General features: G+C 41.2%; 1 protein-coding gene and 1 long non-coding RNA gene across 2 annotated transcripts; one reads left to right on the top strand and one right to left on the bottom strand.

Moving 5' to 3' along the window:
* Positions 1-73: 73 nt before the first annotated feature.
* LOC124256912 lies at positions 74-15,225 on the bottom strand. The gene is made up of 3 exons (XR_006893126.1): positions 14,951-15,225; positions 8,903-8,986; positions 74-155 (listed from the first exon to the last, which is right to left on the bottom strand). It is a non-coding gene; the product is annotated as an uncharacterized LOC124256912 (long non-coding RNA).
* On the top strand, positions 12,327-14,189 carry LOC124256911. The gene is made up of 2 exons (XM_046690884.1): positions 12,327-12,681; positions 12,922-14,189. The coding sequence occupies exon 2, from the start codon at positions 13,059-13,061 to the stop codon at positions 13,731-13,733; it is 675 nt and encodes a 224-aa protein (XP_046546840.1). The 5' UTR covers positions 12,327-12,681; positions 12,922-13,058; the 3' UTR covers positions 13,734-14,189.
* Positions 15,226-17,503: the final 2,278 nt, after the last annotated feature.

The raw sequence follows: 17,503 nt of genomic DNA, 5'->3' as shown, positions 1-17,503 counted from the left end.
TAAACTAGAATGTAAACATTAAAAAGAAGATATTTCACCGTGTGTATCGGTGACGAGGTGTTTAACTTCTCGAACAAGTGCAGTTGCAATTTGATATTTATAATCCAAACCCTGAATCAAAGAAGGTCGTTAAACTTTACCTCTCCTTTCAAAACCTGCAAAAAATTCGGGATAGCTTCAAGTTGCGTTCTCAGCCTGTGGGTTTAGGTAACTACATCTGGTGTTGGAGTGTCCCAAGAGGGAACTTATAGTGTTTCAGTTTAACGATCCCACTAAATAACGAAAGGTAGTTGAAATCATACCATTGTTTGCCACAATATCCCCGCCACTAAAGAAGAATGAACTATAACATATTTACTAGTTTTTATCTATATTTACTAGTTTTTATCTATATTTACTAGTTTTTATCTATATTTACTAGTTTTTATCTTTTGGTCACACAGAAGATTACTTTTTGTGTGGTGTTGTTTTCAGTCAAGGTCACTTCTCAGAATATTCTCCTAACTCTGAAGATATTTCAGGAATATAGTAAATGTGAATGTATAGATGCAGATGCACATATCCACTGTCAGTATCAGTGTGTATTAGGGCTGGGACGGGTCCAAATGTTCTATCCGGGTACTCCACCCCCTATTACACCACCCTTCCCTGATACCCGTAATGTTAATTCCTGACATCAAATTTGTAAGAAATGTCAATATATTCTTCAGCTCAGAGGCTAAACTTTCTGAATATCTTTACCATGTATTATATTGAAAGCAGGTGTCTGTAAATTATGTCTAAATCTTCAAAGGCAATACAACCTTTTACTCATGAAACATAATAATGGGTCCGGGTATTGCGACGGGTGAGATTTTTAAAAGTGTCATATGACCTTGAAAATAAGGTGTGTCTGCGTAATTTCCCAATGACAGCTGTCAACATACTTGAAGACATTGGGTGCAACGTAGTATGAGACATCGCGTTTACGTAAGTTTGAAAAGTAGTCAAAGAGTCATGGTGACCTTGAAGATAGGTTCAAGGCCACCCAAATCGAATGGTGTCTGCGCAATCCCCTAATATAGGCTGTCACCATATTTGAAGATATTGGGCATAACAATGCATGAGATATCGCGTTAACAAGAGTTTGAAATGTGGTCAAAGTGTCGTGGTGACCTTGAAAATAAGGTCAAGGTCACCCAGGTCGACTGATGTCTGTGTAATCCGCCAGTGTAGGTTGTCACCAAATTTGAAGACAGTGGGTACAACAGTTCATGAGATATCGCGCTAACAAGAAACGGAACGTAGGTACATACGGACGCTGCTGAATACAAAGTCCCCCGTTCCGCGTTGCGGCAGGGGACAATAAGTATCACCATACAGACTTTAAGCATGGAATAATGCATGACAGGCACATGTAGCTTTACTCTTTAGGGTTTCGAAAGATGCTACTACTTGCGGGCTAAAACAATTCTCTTAAAAGAAAAAACTCAGTAACATGTATTTTACACAAGTTAACCTTTTCTGTCATGAATCATCAACCGGTAAATATTCCATGTGACTGAAGTATCCACTGTTTCTTTAAACCAGTGAGAGGACGTCTGGGTCCTTCTTAGAAATTGGATAACACAGTCAGATGGCCAACACCCACTGGATGGCACAGTCAAATGGCCTACACCCATTGGATAAAAGAGTCACATGGCCAACCTCCATTGGATGCCTGCTGATTTTAAGCAACCTGAACATAGCCACAGACATCGATATATATCGGGTCCATGAAGCACAATTAAACTAAACCTCTGATAAAAAGGAACCCAATACTGCTGTACCCGTAAGCAAGTATTACGGGGTGGAGATATCACCCTTCAAATAATGTACACCTGTATTACCCACGGTGTACTAGCATGAGTGACGGATGGGACGGGTCGATCAACTGTGGCGCCCGTAGCAGAATAACACGAGGCATTTACCAACGTCTCATCTTGGAATACAGGCTCGCATCCTTCTTCACGTTTCCTCTTGATAGTTTGAAGATAATGATTGGGAGACGAACAAATATCAGTTCGTTCACATGACACATCATCACTTATCTTTTTTGTATCTGTATCCAAATGTTAGCAAAAGTTGCCATAGCTTGTATTTTGTAACAATTAAATCATGTTCTGTATTTAAGTATTTCTCAAAGAGTTTTAGTGGCATGTATATACTCTCTGAATGCAGTTTAACGATCGCATGTCTGACTTGAATTTGTCAAACCTACATGGTTTTTATATGTTCACCATTTTGTATGATCTGACTGCACAAGATCCGTCGACGGAGAATATTTTTCAGCATGTTAGCTGGTTTTAAGTATTCATTTATGGCATAAAATAGTGTTCTTCTTTCTGCTCCTCATTGAAAAAAAATCTGAAAACCTAAAAATTCAACTGCTTCACATTTAGTGCTTCTTGTCGGTCAACAAAGATGCATGCTATGTTAAGCACTTGTAGTGGGTGTATTTACAACACAAGGGTAATGGGAAATCAGCTCGCTTGGCAAGAGGTACCACTAATCTCCCACACAACACAAGACTGGAGTGAATAAACGTCGAGCTTATTGGACAGTCACTGAAAGATTACATAAATAGAGAATACTAGACGAAGTATTATTACATACAAATTATACGAAACGTGTGTCCTTCCTATGGTATCTGACCGGGTGAAAGTGAGGTCAGATACCATAGGAAGGACACTCGTTTCGTATAATTCGTATGTAATGAGACCAAGTGTGGTATTTTATTTATTACCCTCGTCTTACCTTAAAATTGACAAAAATAACGTACTTTTGCTATTTTTATGGTTTCAAACCGAAACCGGTCTCATAAAGAGGTTGCGGAAGAATTTTGTTGAGGAAAAACCTTTGCACTTCTTTTGACATTCGACCCGTGAAGATCCGGGGTAGAATAGGTCTTCAGCAACCCATGTGCTTGCCATAACAAGGCGACTATCTTGTCGTAAGAGGCGACTAACGGGATCGGGTGGTCAGTTTCGCTGACTTGGTTGACAAATGTCATCGGTTCCCAATTGCTCAGATCGATGCTCATGCTGTTGATCACTGGATTGTCTGGTCCAGACTCGATTATTTACAGACCGCCGCCATATAGCTGGAATATTGCTGAGTGCGGCGTAAAACTAAACTCACTCACTCACTCACTTTTGACATTCCTGAATATAGTTCTTATGTGATTACTTAATAAGGAAGACAGAACATGTTGAAACGTTTAGAATTTTAATAGCAGCTTCAAACACAAGCTTCAAAAAAAACAAATATTTCTCATTATAGAATAATAACGAACTATGAACTCATGTCACATCACTTTGCACGACATACCGTCAACCATCACTTGACGTGTTAGCCTAGGTTAGCACTTGAGTCGGCTCGGTCACTGGACGTGAAGTGGAATTCTCGAGTTTTTCCTCTACCTGACAGTGGTTGTTACCAAAGTTAATGTTAATTGTCCCCCCATAGAATGGGACAGAGAATATTGAGTTGACAAACTCAGAACGAGAAGGAGTCGGTGCGAGTGGTGGCCTAGTAGATCTACTAGCAGTGACTGTATTGGATTGAGACGTCATGGTTTGCTGAAGGGCAAGGTAAGGTATTCTCAATGTACTTGCCTTATTTCGCCATCCAAAGTTTTGATATTGAAAACACTGAATGTTCCGAGAGGTTTAACGATGGAAGTGACTCCGTTCCATCGATTTTGACGGAGTGATCAACACGAATGGGAGTCGCCCTGTTTTGTTAGATGGCTACTTAAGACCAATACTATCCCGGATCTTCACGGGTCAAACTTCAAGGTAGTGCCAAGGGTCCTTACATATAGTTAAGATTAAACTTAAGACATAATAGCAGAAAGATTTTAACAAAGTAGAAGAAAGTAAAGTTTCTTACCTGAGTGAATGAACCTGTGTTTATTAGACAGCCAGAGCGCGATGTGTGTCTGTCGTCCGTATTATATACCCATTCCAGCTACCACAGATACAATGTAATTACATTTACTGATTAAACTAACGATAAAATTGTTATTGTGAGCTTGGGACTATGACATTTAGTTTGACCGAAGCATCGATGATAAATGTGTATAATGGATGACCAGTTGCAAGTATGCCACGAATGTATGTTCGGCACGCGCGTAATTTGACCAACGTGGAAAATAAACATTGCACCTTGGTTCTACTAGCTTAAAGGTCACATGCAACTAAAAAAACAAACATAATTAAAACAAAATAATCTCTTATTCATGACATGTAATAAACATTGCTGATTATGAAAAAACAAAAAACAAAATTATAAGCGTACAATCGCAAATCAAAAGTGCAATATTTGGTACTTGGGTTTTCTTCCCTCGAAACGAAGGACCCGGGAGACCGAACCCAGTCAGAGCGGGTGGGTGTGCACTCAAGTGTAACGAAGACGATGTCGTCCCACGAGGCCTAAAATTATTCAGTTAGGTAGGTACAGTTCATTAGGCTATGTGGGACTTCATGCCTCACTGGTTTTATGGGATTACGGTGGATTATTGCTGGACTGGTCCATTATTGGCCACAGAAGAACAACAAAAATCAAATATGATTGTGAAATATTTATTTTAACAGTGATTTATCTTTGATTTTACTTCTACAAATAACAACATGGTGGTTCCTGGTACGCCGTTCCCCCTGCCGGCGTGACCTCTTCGTTATAATGTCAACTTCTACAAATAATAACATTGTGGTTTCTAAAATAACTTTTTCCACTGATGTTGGAAAAAATAACAAACAGTCGATTTTGTTGGGCAGAGGGTATCCATTGCCGTCAATTGAAATGTAATAGACTAGTCCCGATTTTGAGTAAGTTTACAGTTTCTCATTTTCATTTGTCACAAATGGCTTGCAGAGCAGGTGAAGAGAACACACATCAAACTGCTGCTGCACATTGTTTTAATTATAGCGATTTTACAGAAGCCTTTTAGGGCCATTCGTTTCTTTTAAGCTGTTTCTTGAAATTTCAAGATACTAAGTACATTAAAAATCGAATAGCCCTAAAAGCTTACGTACGATTTCCTTGTACAAGTACACTGGACAAAAAAAGAAACGCAACGCCCAAGTGTGATATTTAAAAAAAACTAGACAACGCTTTTATGAATCCGATATTAATGTTATAGATAAGTTTACCTGTTGTCTCTACAATAATTTCTAACACCAAAACACAACAGATGCGTATTTTTCGCCAAAACACAGCAACTGGAAAATATAACGTCATGATATGTGGGGAGAAAAATCTGAAAGCATAGTGCGCGTGAAAGTGTGGTTGCTTGTGGTTGATATGTGTGGCTATAAAACGTGGCAGTCCCGTGCTGAGATATACACATTTATTCGGAATACGCCAACAACAAGATGCCAAGATTGAGTGAAGATGCTCGGAACAGAGCAGTTGGACGTTTAGAGGCCGGGGAAACACAGTCATCAGTAGCGCGACTCCTGAATGTCCATAAAAGTACAATTTCAAGACTTTGGCAGCGTTACAGACGCTTTAATTCGACAAGAGACCGACTGAGAAGTGGCAGACCAAGAGTGACAACTCCTGCTCAGGACCGCTTCATCAGAATATCCCATCTGCGGAATCGAACTGTCACTGCAGCGTACACCGCTCACAACATTCCTGGACGCTGTAGAGTGTCGACACAGGCCGTCAGGAATCGTCTAAGACTCCATGGTATCAGACCGATGAGGCCATTTACAGGACCTATTCTACGGCACCACTATCGTCGTGCACGACTGCGATGGAGTCGAAACGTTCGAGCATGGACCTTCGTACACTGGAGCAGGATTTTGTTCAGTGACGAGTCACGTTTCAAGCTGTTTCGTCATGATGGAAAGATACGTGTTTACCGGAGGCGAAATGAACGTTACAGTCGTCCCTGCGTTCTTGGGAGTGACAGATTCGAGGGAGAAGGTGTCATGATGTGGGGAGACATATCCGCTAATGGGAGGACAAATCTCGTGAACATTCAAGGAAATTTAACTGCTGTTCGTTATCGTGACGAAATTCTCCAACGCCATCTTCCTTCAATCAACGTCCGACGTGAGCTATTCCAACAGGACAATGCACGGCCACACGTTGCAAGTGCTACAAAGAATCTTTTTGCTAACAACAACGTAAACGTGCTCCCATGGCCCTCAAAATCTCAACCCTATCGAACATTTATGGGACCAGCTCGATAGACGTGTACGACTACGACGAGCTCAACCTCAGACACTTCAACAGTTACGCCAAGCATTCGATGAAAAATGGAGAAGGATTCCACAGAGATGTGATTGCTGCTGGTGGGGGGCATACGAGAAACTGACTTTGACACGATGTTGTAGCGGACGCCAACGTTCATGAAGCTTGAAATTACTCAGCATGGCTCGGGATACATGTGGTTATATTCCTGTGAAATTACATATGTGTGCATTCAATATGTATTGAATAAATCGATTTTGAATTGAACATAAACATACCTTGATTTTACCCTGTTGCGTTTCTTTTTTTGCCCAGTGTAAAAGATATTGAAACATTTTTATAAATACATCAGACAACCGGTTGGACATTAGCTGTTGTGGACTGACAATTTATCGAGGTAGTATCAGAACCTCCAAAACCCCCTCCTTAGGTTCAAATGAATCCAATTTCAATGTAGCTCTTGTAGGGTATGGCTATCGATATAGATCGCAGAGATCAATCATCGGTAAGTGAATATCGATCAATTATCAATAAATATTGGAGAAAGAACTTTTAGCACAAATGATTAAAAAATGTGAAAGAAATCAACATATCTCACATCAGTGGATTTCCAGCAAAATACCGTCCTGAACATTCCGTAGGAGCAGCCCATGAATAAAGACCTAACTTTGTGTAATGTCTGAGTTAATTTAAAAACATTTCATCACACTAGCTCATTTACAATGTTATCGATTACACAATTTTCATATCGATAATCATAAAATAATTATTCACTTTCGACGATACTTCCGATTATCGAACTTTTAAGCCTTCCCTAAGCTCTTTAGCGTCCTTTTAAAAACGAGATTTTTATAATTATCATAGGCTATTTATATAGCGAACATATCCACGCAACTTGAACATGCTCAAGGCGCTGGTATTTTTTCCCCCGATCATTGGATGTCAGTCGCAACAGCACATCAATCTCAGCTCCCTGGGGATCATACAACTGTTGCAGCCACTACGCTGCCTGAGTTATTGCGGCTTGCCATCCTAACGAGGTACCCATTCACAGCTGGGTGGACTAAGACACATTGTCACAGTACTTTGCCCTAGTTTACTGCACGATGCTGTACCCACAACTAGGTGTTTGCACGTATTCATGTGGCCACCATCTAGTCATATACCAACGGATTCGTGGGTTATTTTAAGTGCACAGGTTTGTGTACTGTACACTAGGGGTCGTGACAACACTGAAAGAGTCTGCACACAAAGTTGACTCCAAGGTTTTTACACCCAGTCACAGGTGGGCTCGATACCGACACCTCAAGCTCGCTGGATCACCAGCTTGGCGCCTTAGACAACTCGCCTACCATGCCCCATGATTTTCATCTTTTAACGTCAAAGATGGACAATGAAAGCCATCATTAAAGTTCATCTCAAAGTTAGGAGCAATACCAAAAGTACATTGGGCATTTCTTTCCTCCGCATTCAAATATCTTTGTTGAACATGACACCCTGTCTTGAAAAATCATCTGGACGCACATTGTTTGAGTGTTCCCTTGATCTAAAAAATCCTGGTCTTGACGACGGTAACTTAGAAGGCTTTTTAGTATCTGATGCGTGTGTTCTTGCTCCAATACTTAGAGGTAGAGCAGATAAATTACCATTATGTCCATATCAGTTTCGGTTTCACGTGCAGAAACAGAAAAGTACCTTTGTATTCCGCTCGAGGGTGTTAAAGCAAGCCAGGGACTTTTTACAATCTCCTCCTTTCGCGTGTTATTTCAATGGTGACTTCACTATTTTCCTGGGAATTTTTTTTTGTTTTGTTTTGCTGTTGTTTTGTTTTGTTTTGTTTTTGTTTTTGTTGTTGTTTTGGGGGATATGTGTGGGCGGGGGAGGGGGAGGGGCACATTATACATGAAGTATATATCTGACATTATTTTCCTCCTTTGCCCACGAATGATTCTTCTCACATTATGCATTATATATAGCTTTATCCACTATTTTGACAGCTGCCGCCATTGATTGTTACTAGGTAAGACATGCGTGTCAATCCGGCAAGTACCCGAGGTGATTCGATTGGCTGGACGAAAAGAAAAAGAGTTTCTGTGGATGGCACGCATGAGTAGGAAGAGTCAAAACGCGAATGACTATCAGTCGAGCAGGCCGTGGTGTTTTTTCCCTTGGACATATGAACACAGCAAGTGCTTTCAAAAAATGAAATACTTTTTTAAACTAACTTGACTTTGGGCTTTTTGTATGTTAATTATAAACTAACGGGCAAAAAGAAACGATACCAAGTTGAAATCACTGATATTACAAAGCGACAAACCACCATTGTGAAAAAGGAAAGTGAATTTTAATAACAGGTGTATGGGCAACATGCATGGGCGTGTGCATGTGCATGTTGCCCATACACTGGTTATTAAAATTCACTTTCCCATTGCTTAATGGTGGTTTGTCGTTTTGTAATATAAGTGATTTCGACTTGGTATCGTTTCTTCTGCCCGTTAGTGCATTTTTTCCAAGCTAAGTTCGCATTTAAGCCCTTTATAAGACAAAAACGTCTATGTAACATATAAACGATTTAGCCGAATAATGAAACGGTTTAGGTTTAATGCATTGGACTTAAATTAAAATTAAAAACAGATTTACATGAAATGAAAGTACTGAACGAAATCAAACTAAATACCTGAACTCCAGATCGTCAAACTGAAATCAGTGAAGGCTTCTTGTGAGGTTCGATCAGCTGGCCACGTAGTCTGTCATACAGATCCTGAAACAAATATACCCAATGCAGCCAATGCAAGTCTAGATTATCACAGTTTCAACTGTTTCATTCTTACTTTGGTAAGGAGAGAGGGTCGTTGCTGTATTGATATTGGTTAGATCTGTCTTCACCAATCCATGCTTGTCGTAAGAGGCGACTAACTGGATCGGGTGGTCAGGCTCGCTGACTTGGTTGACAAATGTCATCGCATCCCAGTTGCGTTGATCGATGCTCATGTTGCTGATCACTGGATTGTCTGGTCCACACTCGGTTTATTCACAGACTGCCGTAGCCAGATCTTACGTATGTACCTTACATGTCCGTCAGTCACCGACCCTGCATCCTATGGCGTAATTTCTTTACCTGAAACCACCTGACGTAATACCCAAACATTTACATGATCGTTTGTTGAACAATTATTCCCCTTTTCATGTCAATGTCTGAAATTATAGTGACGATTTGGTATAGACAAATGACAAACTTTCATGCCATTTAAGACGGTTTGTTAATTTCAAATGCATATTATTTGCCATTTCATCGGTACGATTTGGCAGCAAACGGACTATTTTTTAACAAGAAGTACTCACGGAAATAGAAATAAAATGGGCTCTTTTGGCGTTTATTTGTTTATTACTTCATTAAAACAGGTAGTTTAACAAATATAAGAAATAACTATGTTTTTCCCAACGAGGTCTTTTAATTGGGTCCTCTAATCATCATCCAAAATACCATTTTCCGGTACAAATTAACAAACAGTTGCATATTATCAACAAATTTAGAAACATGTTATAACTTACGTCACAATCAACAGTGGGTGGTAGCAACTACCTGCAGCACTCTTTGGACGGGAAGATGCTTTGCATGTGGTCTGCCATAGGGACAATCTAAGCTGTGAATAAACTCTTGCAAACAAACTTTCAACAAGAGTACAGGCATGAAAAATGTGCTGAGATAATCCCTACATCAATTATTTTGTATATCAATTATGATAAAAGAAACAAAGGATAAAAGGTCTATGATGTTTTTTATAAAAAATAATACATTCTGCGCGCGAACCTTTGGAGAGTACATCTCATTTGCATACTATAGCTTGCATCACAAACGTACATTTTGACTGATGTAATTTCAAGGGGTAAAAATGACACGATTTGCTCTCCTGTAAACTCTTCTATTTCGGATGATTTATGCAAAAAGTGTTAAAAACGAAAGTTGGGAAAAACGATAGTCAAAGAATATTTAACATTCAAACTTTAGTTGTATACAAAACTACGAAATAAACGCCCAAACTATTTTTTTTTCTGTTTCCGTGAGTACTTTAGCCAGAGAGCTTGATCCCGTTCGTCGCCTCTTAGTTTGTGTTGCTCAAGACCAATTCCAACCCGGATGTCTCGGAATATTCATGCATATGATTTAGATGGAGATGTGACAATGCGGCAGCACATGTCAGTACGAACAGCCACACAGCAGAGGCCCAGATAAGCTGCGTATCCGGGTAAAATACGCATAGAATTACGCATTGAAAAAATAATTGTTGCGTACCAATTACGCATTTAAAATGTTAGATACGCAGAAAGTTTAAAACAAATGTGCACGGAATATATTTATAAAAATCGCTTGCGTAATGAAAAAGAAATCGATTGCTATCAAGTTGTACTGTTAGTATAGGACAAGTGTTGTACTGTCAGTATAGGATGAGTGATTTTTTATGAAACCATTTCCATTATATTTAAGTTGGTTTTGATTAGGTATGACATAAGGCAGAACATACCTGCTTAGTAAACTTACTCAATGGCATATACTTAGGTGAGTAAAATGACTGAAATACGCACATATTTGAAAGCAGTGGGTAACGGAAAATGAAATACCCACTCAACATTCATAATACCCACTCAAAAAAAAAAATACAGTGGGTATAGTACCCACATGAGCTAAATCTTATCTGGAGCTCTGGCCACACACACAGATGCTTGTCGCTAAACTAATCCTAAACGAGACGTTAAACCCCATTCCATTCTACGTCCATCTGGCAAGGCTTTGAATCCTTGTCATCCTTGAGTCCAGCGATGATAGGATCCCTTCTATGATTTTGGTTGGTTGAGTTGTTGTTACGCCGCACTCAGCAATATTCCAGATATATGGTGCCGGTCTGTATATAATCGAGTCTGGACCAGACAATCCAGTGATCAACATCATGAGCATCGATCTAAGCAATTGGGATACGATGACATGTGTCAGCCAAGTTAGCAAGTCTGACCACCCGATTCCGTTAGTTGCCTCTTACGACAAGCTTGGTTTACTGAAGACCAATTCTATGGCCGCTACTTAATGTATATTTGGCAACAAATTCTTAACTTGTTCTCGTCTCGATATGGCTAAAATATTGCCGACGTTACGTTACATTTTGTAACTCACTCATTAGCTATGCAGCATGGAGCGAATCTGGCATTCGAAACCACGAGTGTCATAAGTAGTCGACTACATAACTGTTTTAAAAAATAACTATTAAAACGTGTCTTAAAACTCACTTACTCGGTCATCGTGCTTGGATGTCTCGAAAGAAAGCCGGGCGGTGGGGTAGCCTAGTGGTTAAAGCGTTCGCTCGTCACGCCGAAGACGCGAGTTAGATTCCCCACATGGGTACAATGTGTGAAGCCAATTTCTGGTGATATTGCTGTACTATTGCTAAAAGCTAAACTCACTCACTCGACAGAAAGCCGAACTTATTCTCTGGGAGGGTCTGAAGCCACGTCATGCCAAAAAACGGTACTTGATATTACCTTGCCTGGTGCTCGTCATACAGGTAAAACAAGGACATGCCTATTATGAGTCATTATAGTGAGTGAGTGAGTGGGTGGGTAATGGTTTTACGCCGCTTTTAGCAATATTCCAGCAATATCACGGCGGGGACACCAGAAATGGGCTGCACACATTGTACCCATGTGGGGAATCGAACCCGGATCTTCGGCGTGACGAGCCAACGCTTTAACCACGAGGATACCCCACTGCCCCATGAGACATTATACTGTGTCAGAGATGGGTCTTTATGTCAAACTGCGTCATTGTATCTCAGTTAGCCTTGACTAGCACACACATGTACGCACGCATGCACGCACATGTGTATGTACTTTGCTACATACACGCAATAATCTTGAAGTCGACACTGGACATCACTTCAGCTGGTCAGATATCCGAAGCTATCTCGACCCGTTTCCTGTTAATCTTAAGCTACTTTGGCTCTGCAGTAAACACCGAGTGCGCGAAGGTGTAACTTACAAGTTAGGCAAGTGAAACACGAGCTTCCCCTGCGCGTGGCGCCGTCTCCTAACGCCGTATCACTCAGTAATTAATGGAATCTCAAGCCCAAGAGATAACTCCTACAACGTCTTTTCCAACAGCGCTGTACAATCTGGTATTATGAAATCTGGTATCAAGTAAAGATGCCGTCATCATGTATACCAGCATGTCGAAAGATACTGTTTCTGTATTTAGAATCTTAACCGGACGGTGAAATTCAAGATGACAGATGTACAGTGATTTGACTTAAAAGGCCATAGCTAAATCAAAGGAACACTTTATGACCCAGCGTACCTTTGAATAGGACCTATTTTGCTACAACTCCCCATTACTGACTCAGAAACAAGGCCGCACCTGGAGATAAGTGTGTCGTCTGCTCCTCAAACATCAGACGACATTTTAAACAAGTGAGTAAACCGGTTGTGCATCTGACGTAACGTAGAAAAAGGGTTTATTTACACATTTCTGTGCTGCACGTTTGCGATAACAGTGACTAATGAATAAAACGTCTGCCATAAAGCTCTCCTTGTTTAGTCCGTGCATGGTTTTGTTGTGATATATCTCTCCAACGCACGAAGCGATTCTTCAAGCCATATCCTGGACTGTTTAAATAACACTGTGTAAAGACGTGTGTTTTTGTGTGTAAGGTGCTACCCCGGGCCAAAGCTTTCGGTGATCTAGATCGGCGTTCGGCCTTCACAGCCAGACTAGACATTCTCACGTGCACATGTGCTGGGTGTGTATTTCACATTAAATATCAACCAGCAAAGCTAACGGCAGCAACATGGCGATGCAGGAGGATATTGAGCTGCCCTATCTGACTGAAGGATACCTTGGCAAGCAAAATAAGTTTGATAGTTATGGATTAATCACAGCTTCCCATCCGGATCCCTTCATCAAAATGGAATCGGATCGTGTCGAGATTATCATCGGAACGTCAGAAAAGATTCGGATGACGACGAAAATGATTTCCATGGCGACGAAGAAGGAGTGTAATGAATATAGCCTGGTCAGAATTCAAGGTCCCAACTTCTGCTTTCTTCTTAGACCACCAGTTCAAGGATTCTATAAATTCCAAATCTACGCCCTCCCGTCAGGCGAAGCTGGACCGCAGATGCAAGGGGTCATCAATTATGTGGTGTATTGTCCAGGGTTAGCCGCCGATGTCCAGCCTTTCCCTAAACAGTACCCTCAGTGGAAGGATGGCTGCTATCTTTACGAGCCCTACACGATACCAAAAGGTAGCCGAGAGCCAGTTGGGTTCAAGGTTTACGTCCCCAAGGCCAAAGACGTGCAGGTAAAGGTGGGGAATGATTGGAACCCCCTTGAACAGACCGAGCCAGGAACCTTCGAAGGAACTGTGGACCTTAGCACGAATTATCCCCCAAATACCTTGGCGAAACTCAATGTTAAATATATGGGGAATAATTACAATACTTTGCTGGAATACAAACTTTGAAGTTTCAACATTCAGTTATCCTTGTTGGGCTTCGCCCTTTTTGCGAACGTTCATGAATTATTTTTGGAGTGTTTTACGTTTTTTCTCACATTCTGCTTGCGTTACACAAATGGCCGGACGTCATCATTGAATCATATGCAATGGATGCATGGGCACAAAGACATTCTGAGATTTTCCATTTGATGCTGTAACTTTCCCTGAACAGTAAACTTGTCGCGAAGTGGCACCCCACCACGACAAATATGTCTGAACATGATTGAATATCTAGTGAAGGATTTGATTCTGTAACGAGGTACGGGTTATTGCTTGTCTAAATTGTATAATTTAATAAGATTCTTTAAGCTGACGTATAATGATTTATCTACGAAGTTTACACAATATCTTTGCATAATATTTCTCTTTGATTATTCAGTTACATACTTATTTGTTCCGAAAGGAATAAAATTTTGCACAAAATGCTGTCTTTTAACTTATGTTTGCACATGCTGTTTTTACACTGAGTTGTGAGTGACAGTTACGTACTTAATGGGCCGAGTAAATACGCCAGTTTACTTGGTTGGCCGCGTTCGGTTGGAGTCTGTTTCAGATGATGTGGGATAGCCTTGTGGTTATAGCGTTCGCTCGTCACGCCGAAGACCCGGGTTCGATTCCCTGTATGGGTGCAATGTGTGAAGCCAATTTCAGGTGTTCCCCTCCGTGATATTGCTAAAAGCGGCGTAAAACTAAACTCATTCACTCAATGTTTCAGAAGACGACTTTTCATAACTAAAATGTTCATTCCGTTTGATTCGGGCGTTGAATGCGGAGGGCTCAAGCGGAAATTATTCAGTAATATTATGCGTCATGCATGTATAGTTTGCCATTGTGCAAAATTTGTTTGTGTGGCTGCAACATGCCACCGCCTGCTGCACGCCGCTATATGACTAAAATACTGTTTTGATTGGGGTTACGCCCAATTCACTCAGGAAGAGACTCAGAATTTTTTTTTATGGGTCTCGTTTCACAATCTCCCGTGACTCTTTTGTCGCTATTATGGCTTTGTGAGAAGGTCACAATAACCGATCCCTGTAGTTACTCATGCAGTCAGTGTGCCTGGAGAGCGAAGATTATTGGTTCGACTCCTGGTGCCAAAGGGTATTACTTGCTGTTACCATGCCTGACACTCGGCATTGTAGAGGTGTACGATATCCCTTGGTACAGTTCTAAGGAAGACTTACCTCATAGAATCCACGAAATCACACGTTCCAGCTAGATTTAGTAAATAGTTCCGAGAGGTCAGTCATAAGCAAGTCTGTTTTCTACAGTGCATTCTCGCAAGTCTCGTGAGATCTCTCCGTTTTGAAACATGGTGACGTCACACAACCTCCATAGCATTAAGAGAATAAAGCATGGATCAGGACTGATCGGTTCGAAGATAGAGTATGCTGTGTCTGAGTTGGGGATTCCATGGTAAACTGCGGTATGACATCTCGGCATGTTAAAATAACCAAACATACGCGACATGAATTTATCTCACCTCCCCTCATGCAGTCAACTGCTTTGCCAAGGCCAGACAATATTCACACGCAGTCGTACAGCAGCTGGGATGTTACTGCTGCGGCGTAAAATAACACTCATATAGATGCAATGTGTGAAGTCCATTTCTGGTGTCCCCCGTCTTAACATTGCTGGAATATTGCTAAAAGCGTCGTCAAACTAAACTCACTCACTCATAACAACAATGGTAAACGTCTGAGACTTATATCACTTCGGTCTTGCCTCGCACATTAAACTGTAGACTAATGCTTAATGAATATATATAATTTTGATAGTAGCAAACAAGCCCAATGAAATTGAAAAGGAGCCCCAGGGAGACCAGAGATTCAGAACCTGAGGAAATCTAGACTTGCTTTATTTAGGGCTTTAGCACTGCAGAGAGGGCTTGGCCGTAGGGAAAATAATGTGGTTCAGGGACTGAGAGACAGACTAAGTAAACTGCTACATCGTGATATTGCTAAAAGCAGCGTGAAACTAAACTCACTCACTCACTACAACAATGGTAAACGACTTATATCACTTCGGTCTTGCCTCACACATTAAACTGCTACATCACTCACTCACTCACTCACTCACTCACTCACTCACTCACTCCACTCCACTCCACTCCACTCCACTCCACTCCACGCTCCACTCCGCTCCACTCCGCTACTCCACTCTACTCCACTCACTCACACATCAGAACAGATCCATGTTTCATGAATCTACACCTGCTCAGCTCCAATTCATAATATTCACTACACCTAAAAAAAGATGCATTGCTCAACATCCCCAGTCAAATACGCTTTAATCCTCTCTGTGGATGTTGAATCAACACTGAGCTGGAAAAAAACCGGGTGGCTTTGTACAGACTTAAGGCAAGGAATATATGGGCTTTGTGTGCTTATCTGTTCATCAATGGTTTGTGACGTTGTTAAAGCAAGAGCCACTTGGATGCTCGGGAGGAGGTACTGAGATGGCAGCCGTGACCTTTAAAACTTTCATATAAGTATTTGTATATCCCGGACTGACCAAAAGGTCATCGGTACGCGCATCACGTACTTGTCTGACGCGCGTTGTTTGCCGTGTGCTGACTGAGATGCAGAGAAACACATGCGAGGTCTTGTCAGTGCGGATTGCTTGTACTGCAGAGTCGACGTAAGTTGGGACTACGTTTAACTTGAGGTACAGATATTCGCGGAGAAATGTAGTTGTTTCAATCCAGAGGGGTTGTAACAAGGTTATCATATATTTATATTGCTATGTGTATCGTTGCTGGCACGAGAAGTCACGCCGCCGAAATTCTGGGTTCATGGTTACCTCCTTTAGTCGTACAAGGATCCGGGATTCGGATGGAAGATTCGTTACAGGCTATCGCCTAGCATAGGCGTCACTTCCGGGATTTTACAAACGTAATGAGAGGCCGTTATATATAATAAACCATTCTTAATCCCACAACCACACGTTTAGCGCGCTCGCTGATCAGGTTGATGCAAGTCACCGTGTCCCAACTGCTTAGATCAATGCTCATAATATCAGTCACTGGGTTATCTGGGCCAGACTTGATTATTTATAAACCAACTTCATACAGCATGGATATTTCCGAGTGCTAAACAATAAAACATCAAAGAAACAAAATCATATTAAAACACTATCACACACACTTTGGTGAGGTAGCCCAGTGGTCAAAGTGGGTTAAATGCCCTGGGCCTAGATTTTCGAAGCTCTCTTAGCGCTAAGATAGTCGTAAGTGCCATACTTTAACATTAACTTACGACTATCTTAGCGCTAAGAGAGCTTCGAAAATCTAGTTCCCAACTGGATTCTATGTACACACATATTTCTAGTGATATTACTGAGGAACATTGCTGAACAACACTCAGCCGTCCATCACATGTTATGTGAGTATACATACTTGCTCAGGCCTCTCGAATTCGATACAGTGAGTGAGTGAGTTTAGTTTTACGCCGCACTCAGCAATATTCCAGCTATTTGGCGGCAGTCTGTAAATAATCGAGTCTGGACCAGACAATCCAATGATCAACAGCATGAGCATCGATCTACGCAAGTGGGTACCGATGACATGTGTCAACCAAGTCAGCGAGCCTGACCACTCGATCCCGTTAGTCGCCTCTTACGACAAGCATGGGTAACTGAAGATAGATATTCTAACCCGGACCTTCACGGGTATGAATTCGATACAGATAAAAGTACATGTATATTTAGGTTTACGGGACAATATGTTCAAAATAAGT

This window comes from Haliotis rubra, unplaced genomic scaffold (assembly GCF_003918875.1).
Source record: "Haliotis rubra isolate DU_JTF1 unplaced genomic scaffold, ASM391887v1 Scf643, whole genome shotgun sequence".
Lineage (NCBI taxonomy): Eukaryota > Metazoa > Mollusca > Gastropoda > Lepetellida > Haliotidae > Haliotis > Haliotis rubra.
This window is presented reverse-complemented; position numbering and strand designations above follow the sequence as displayed.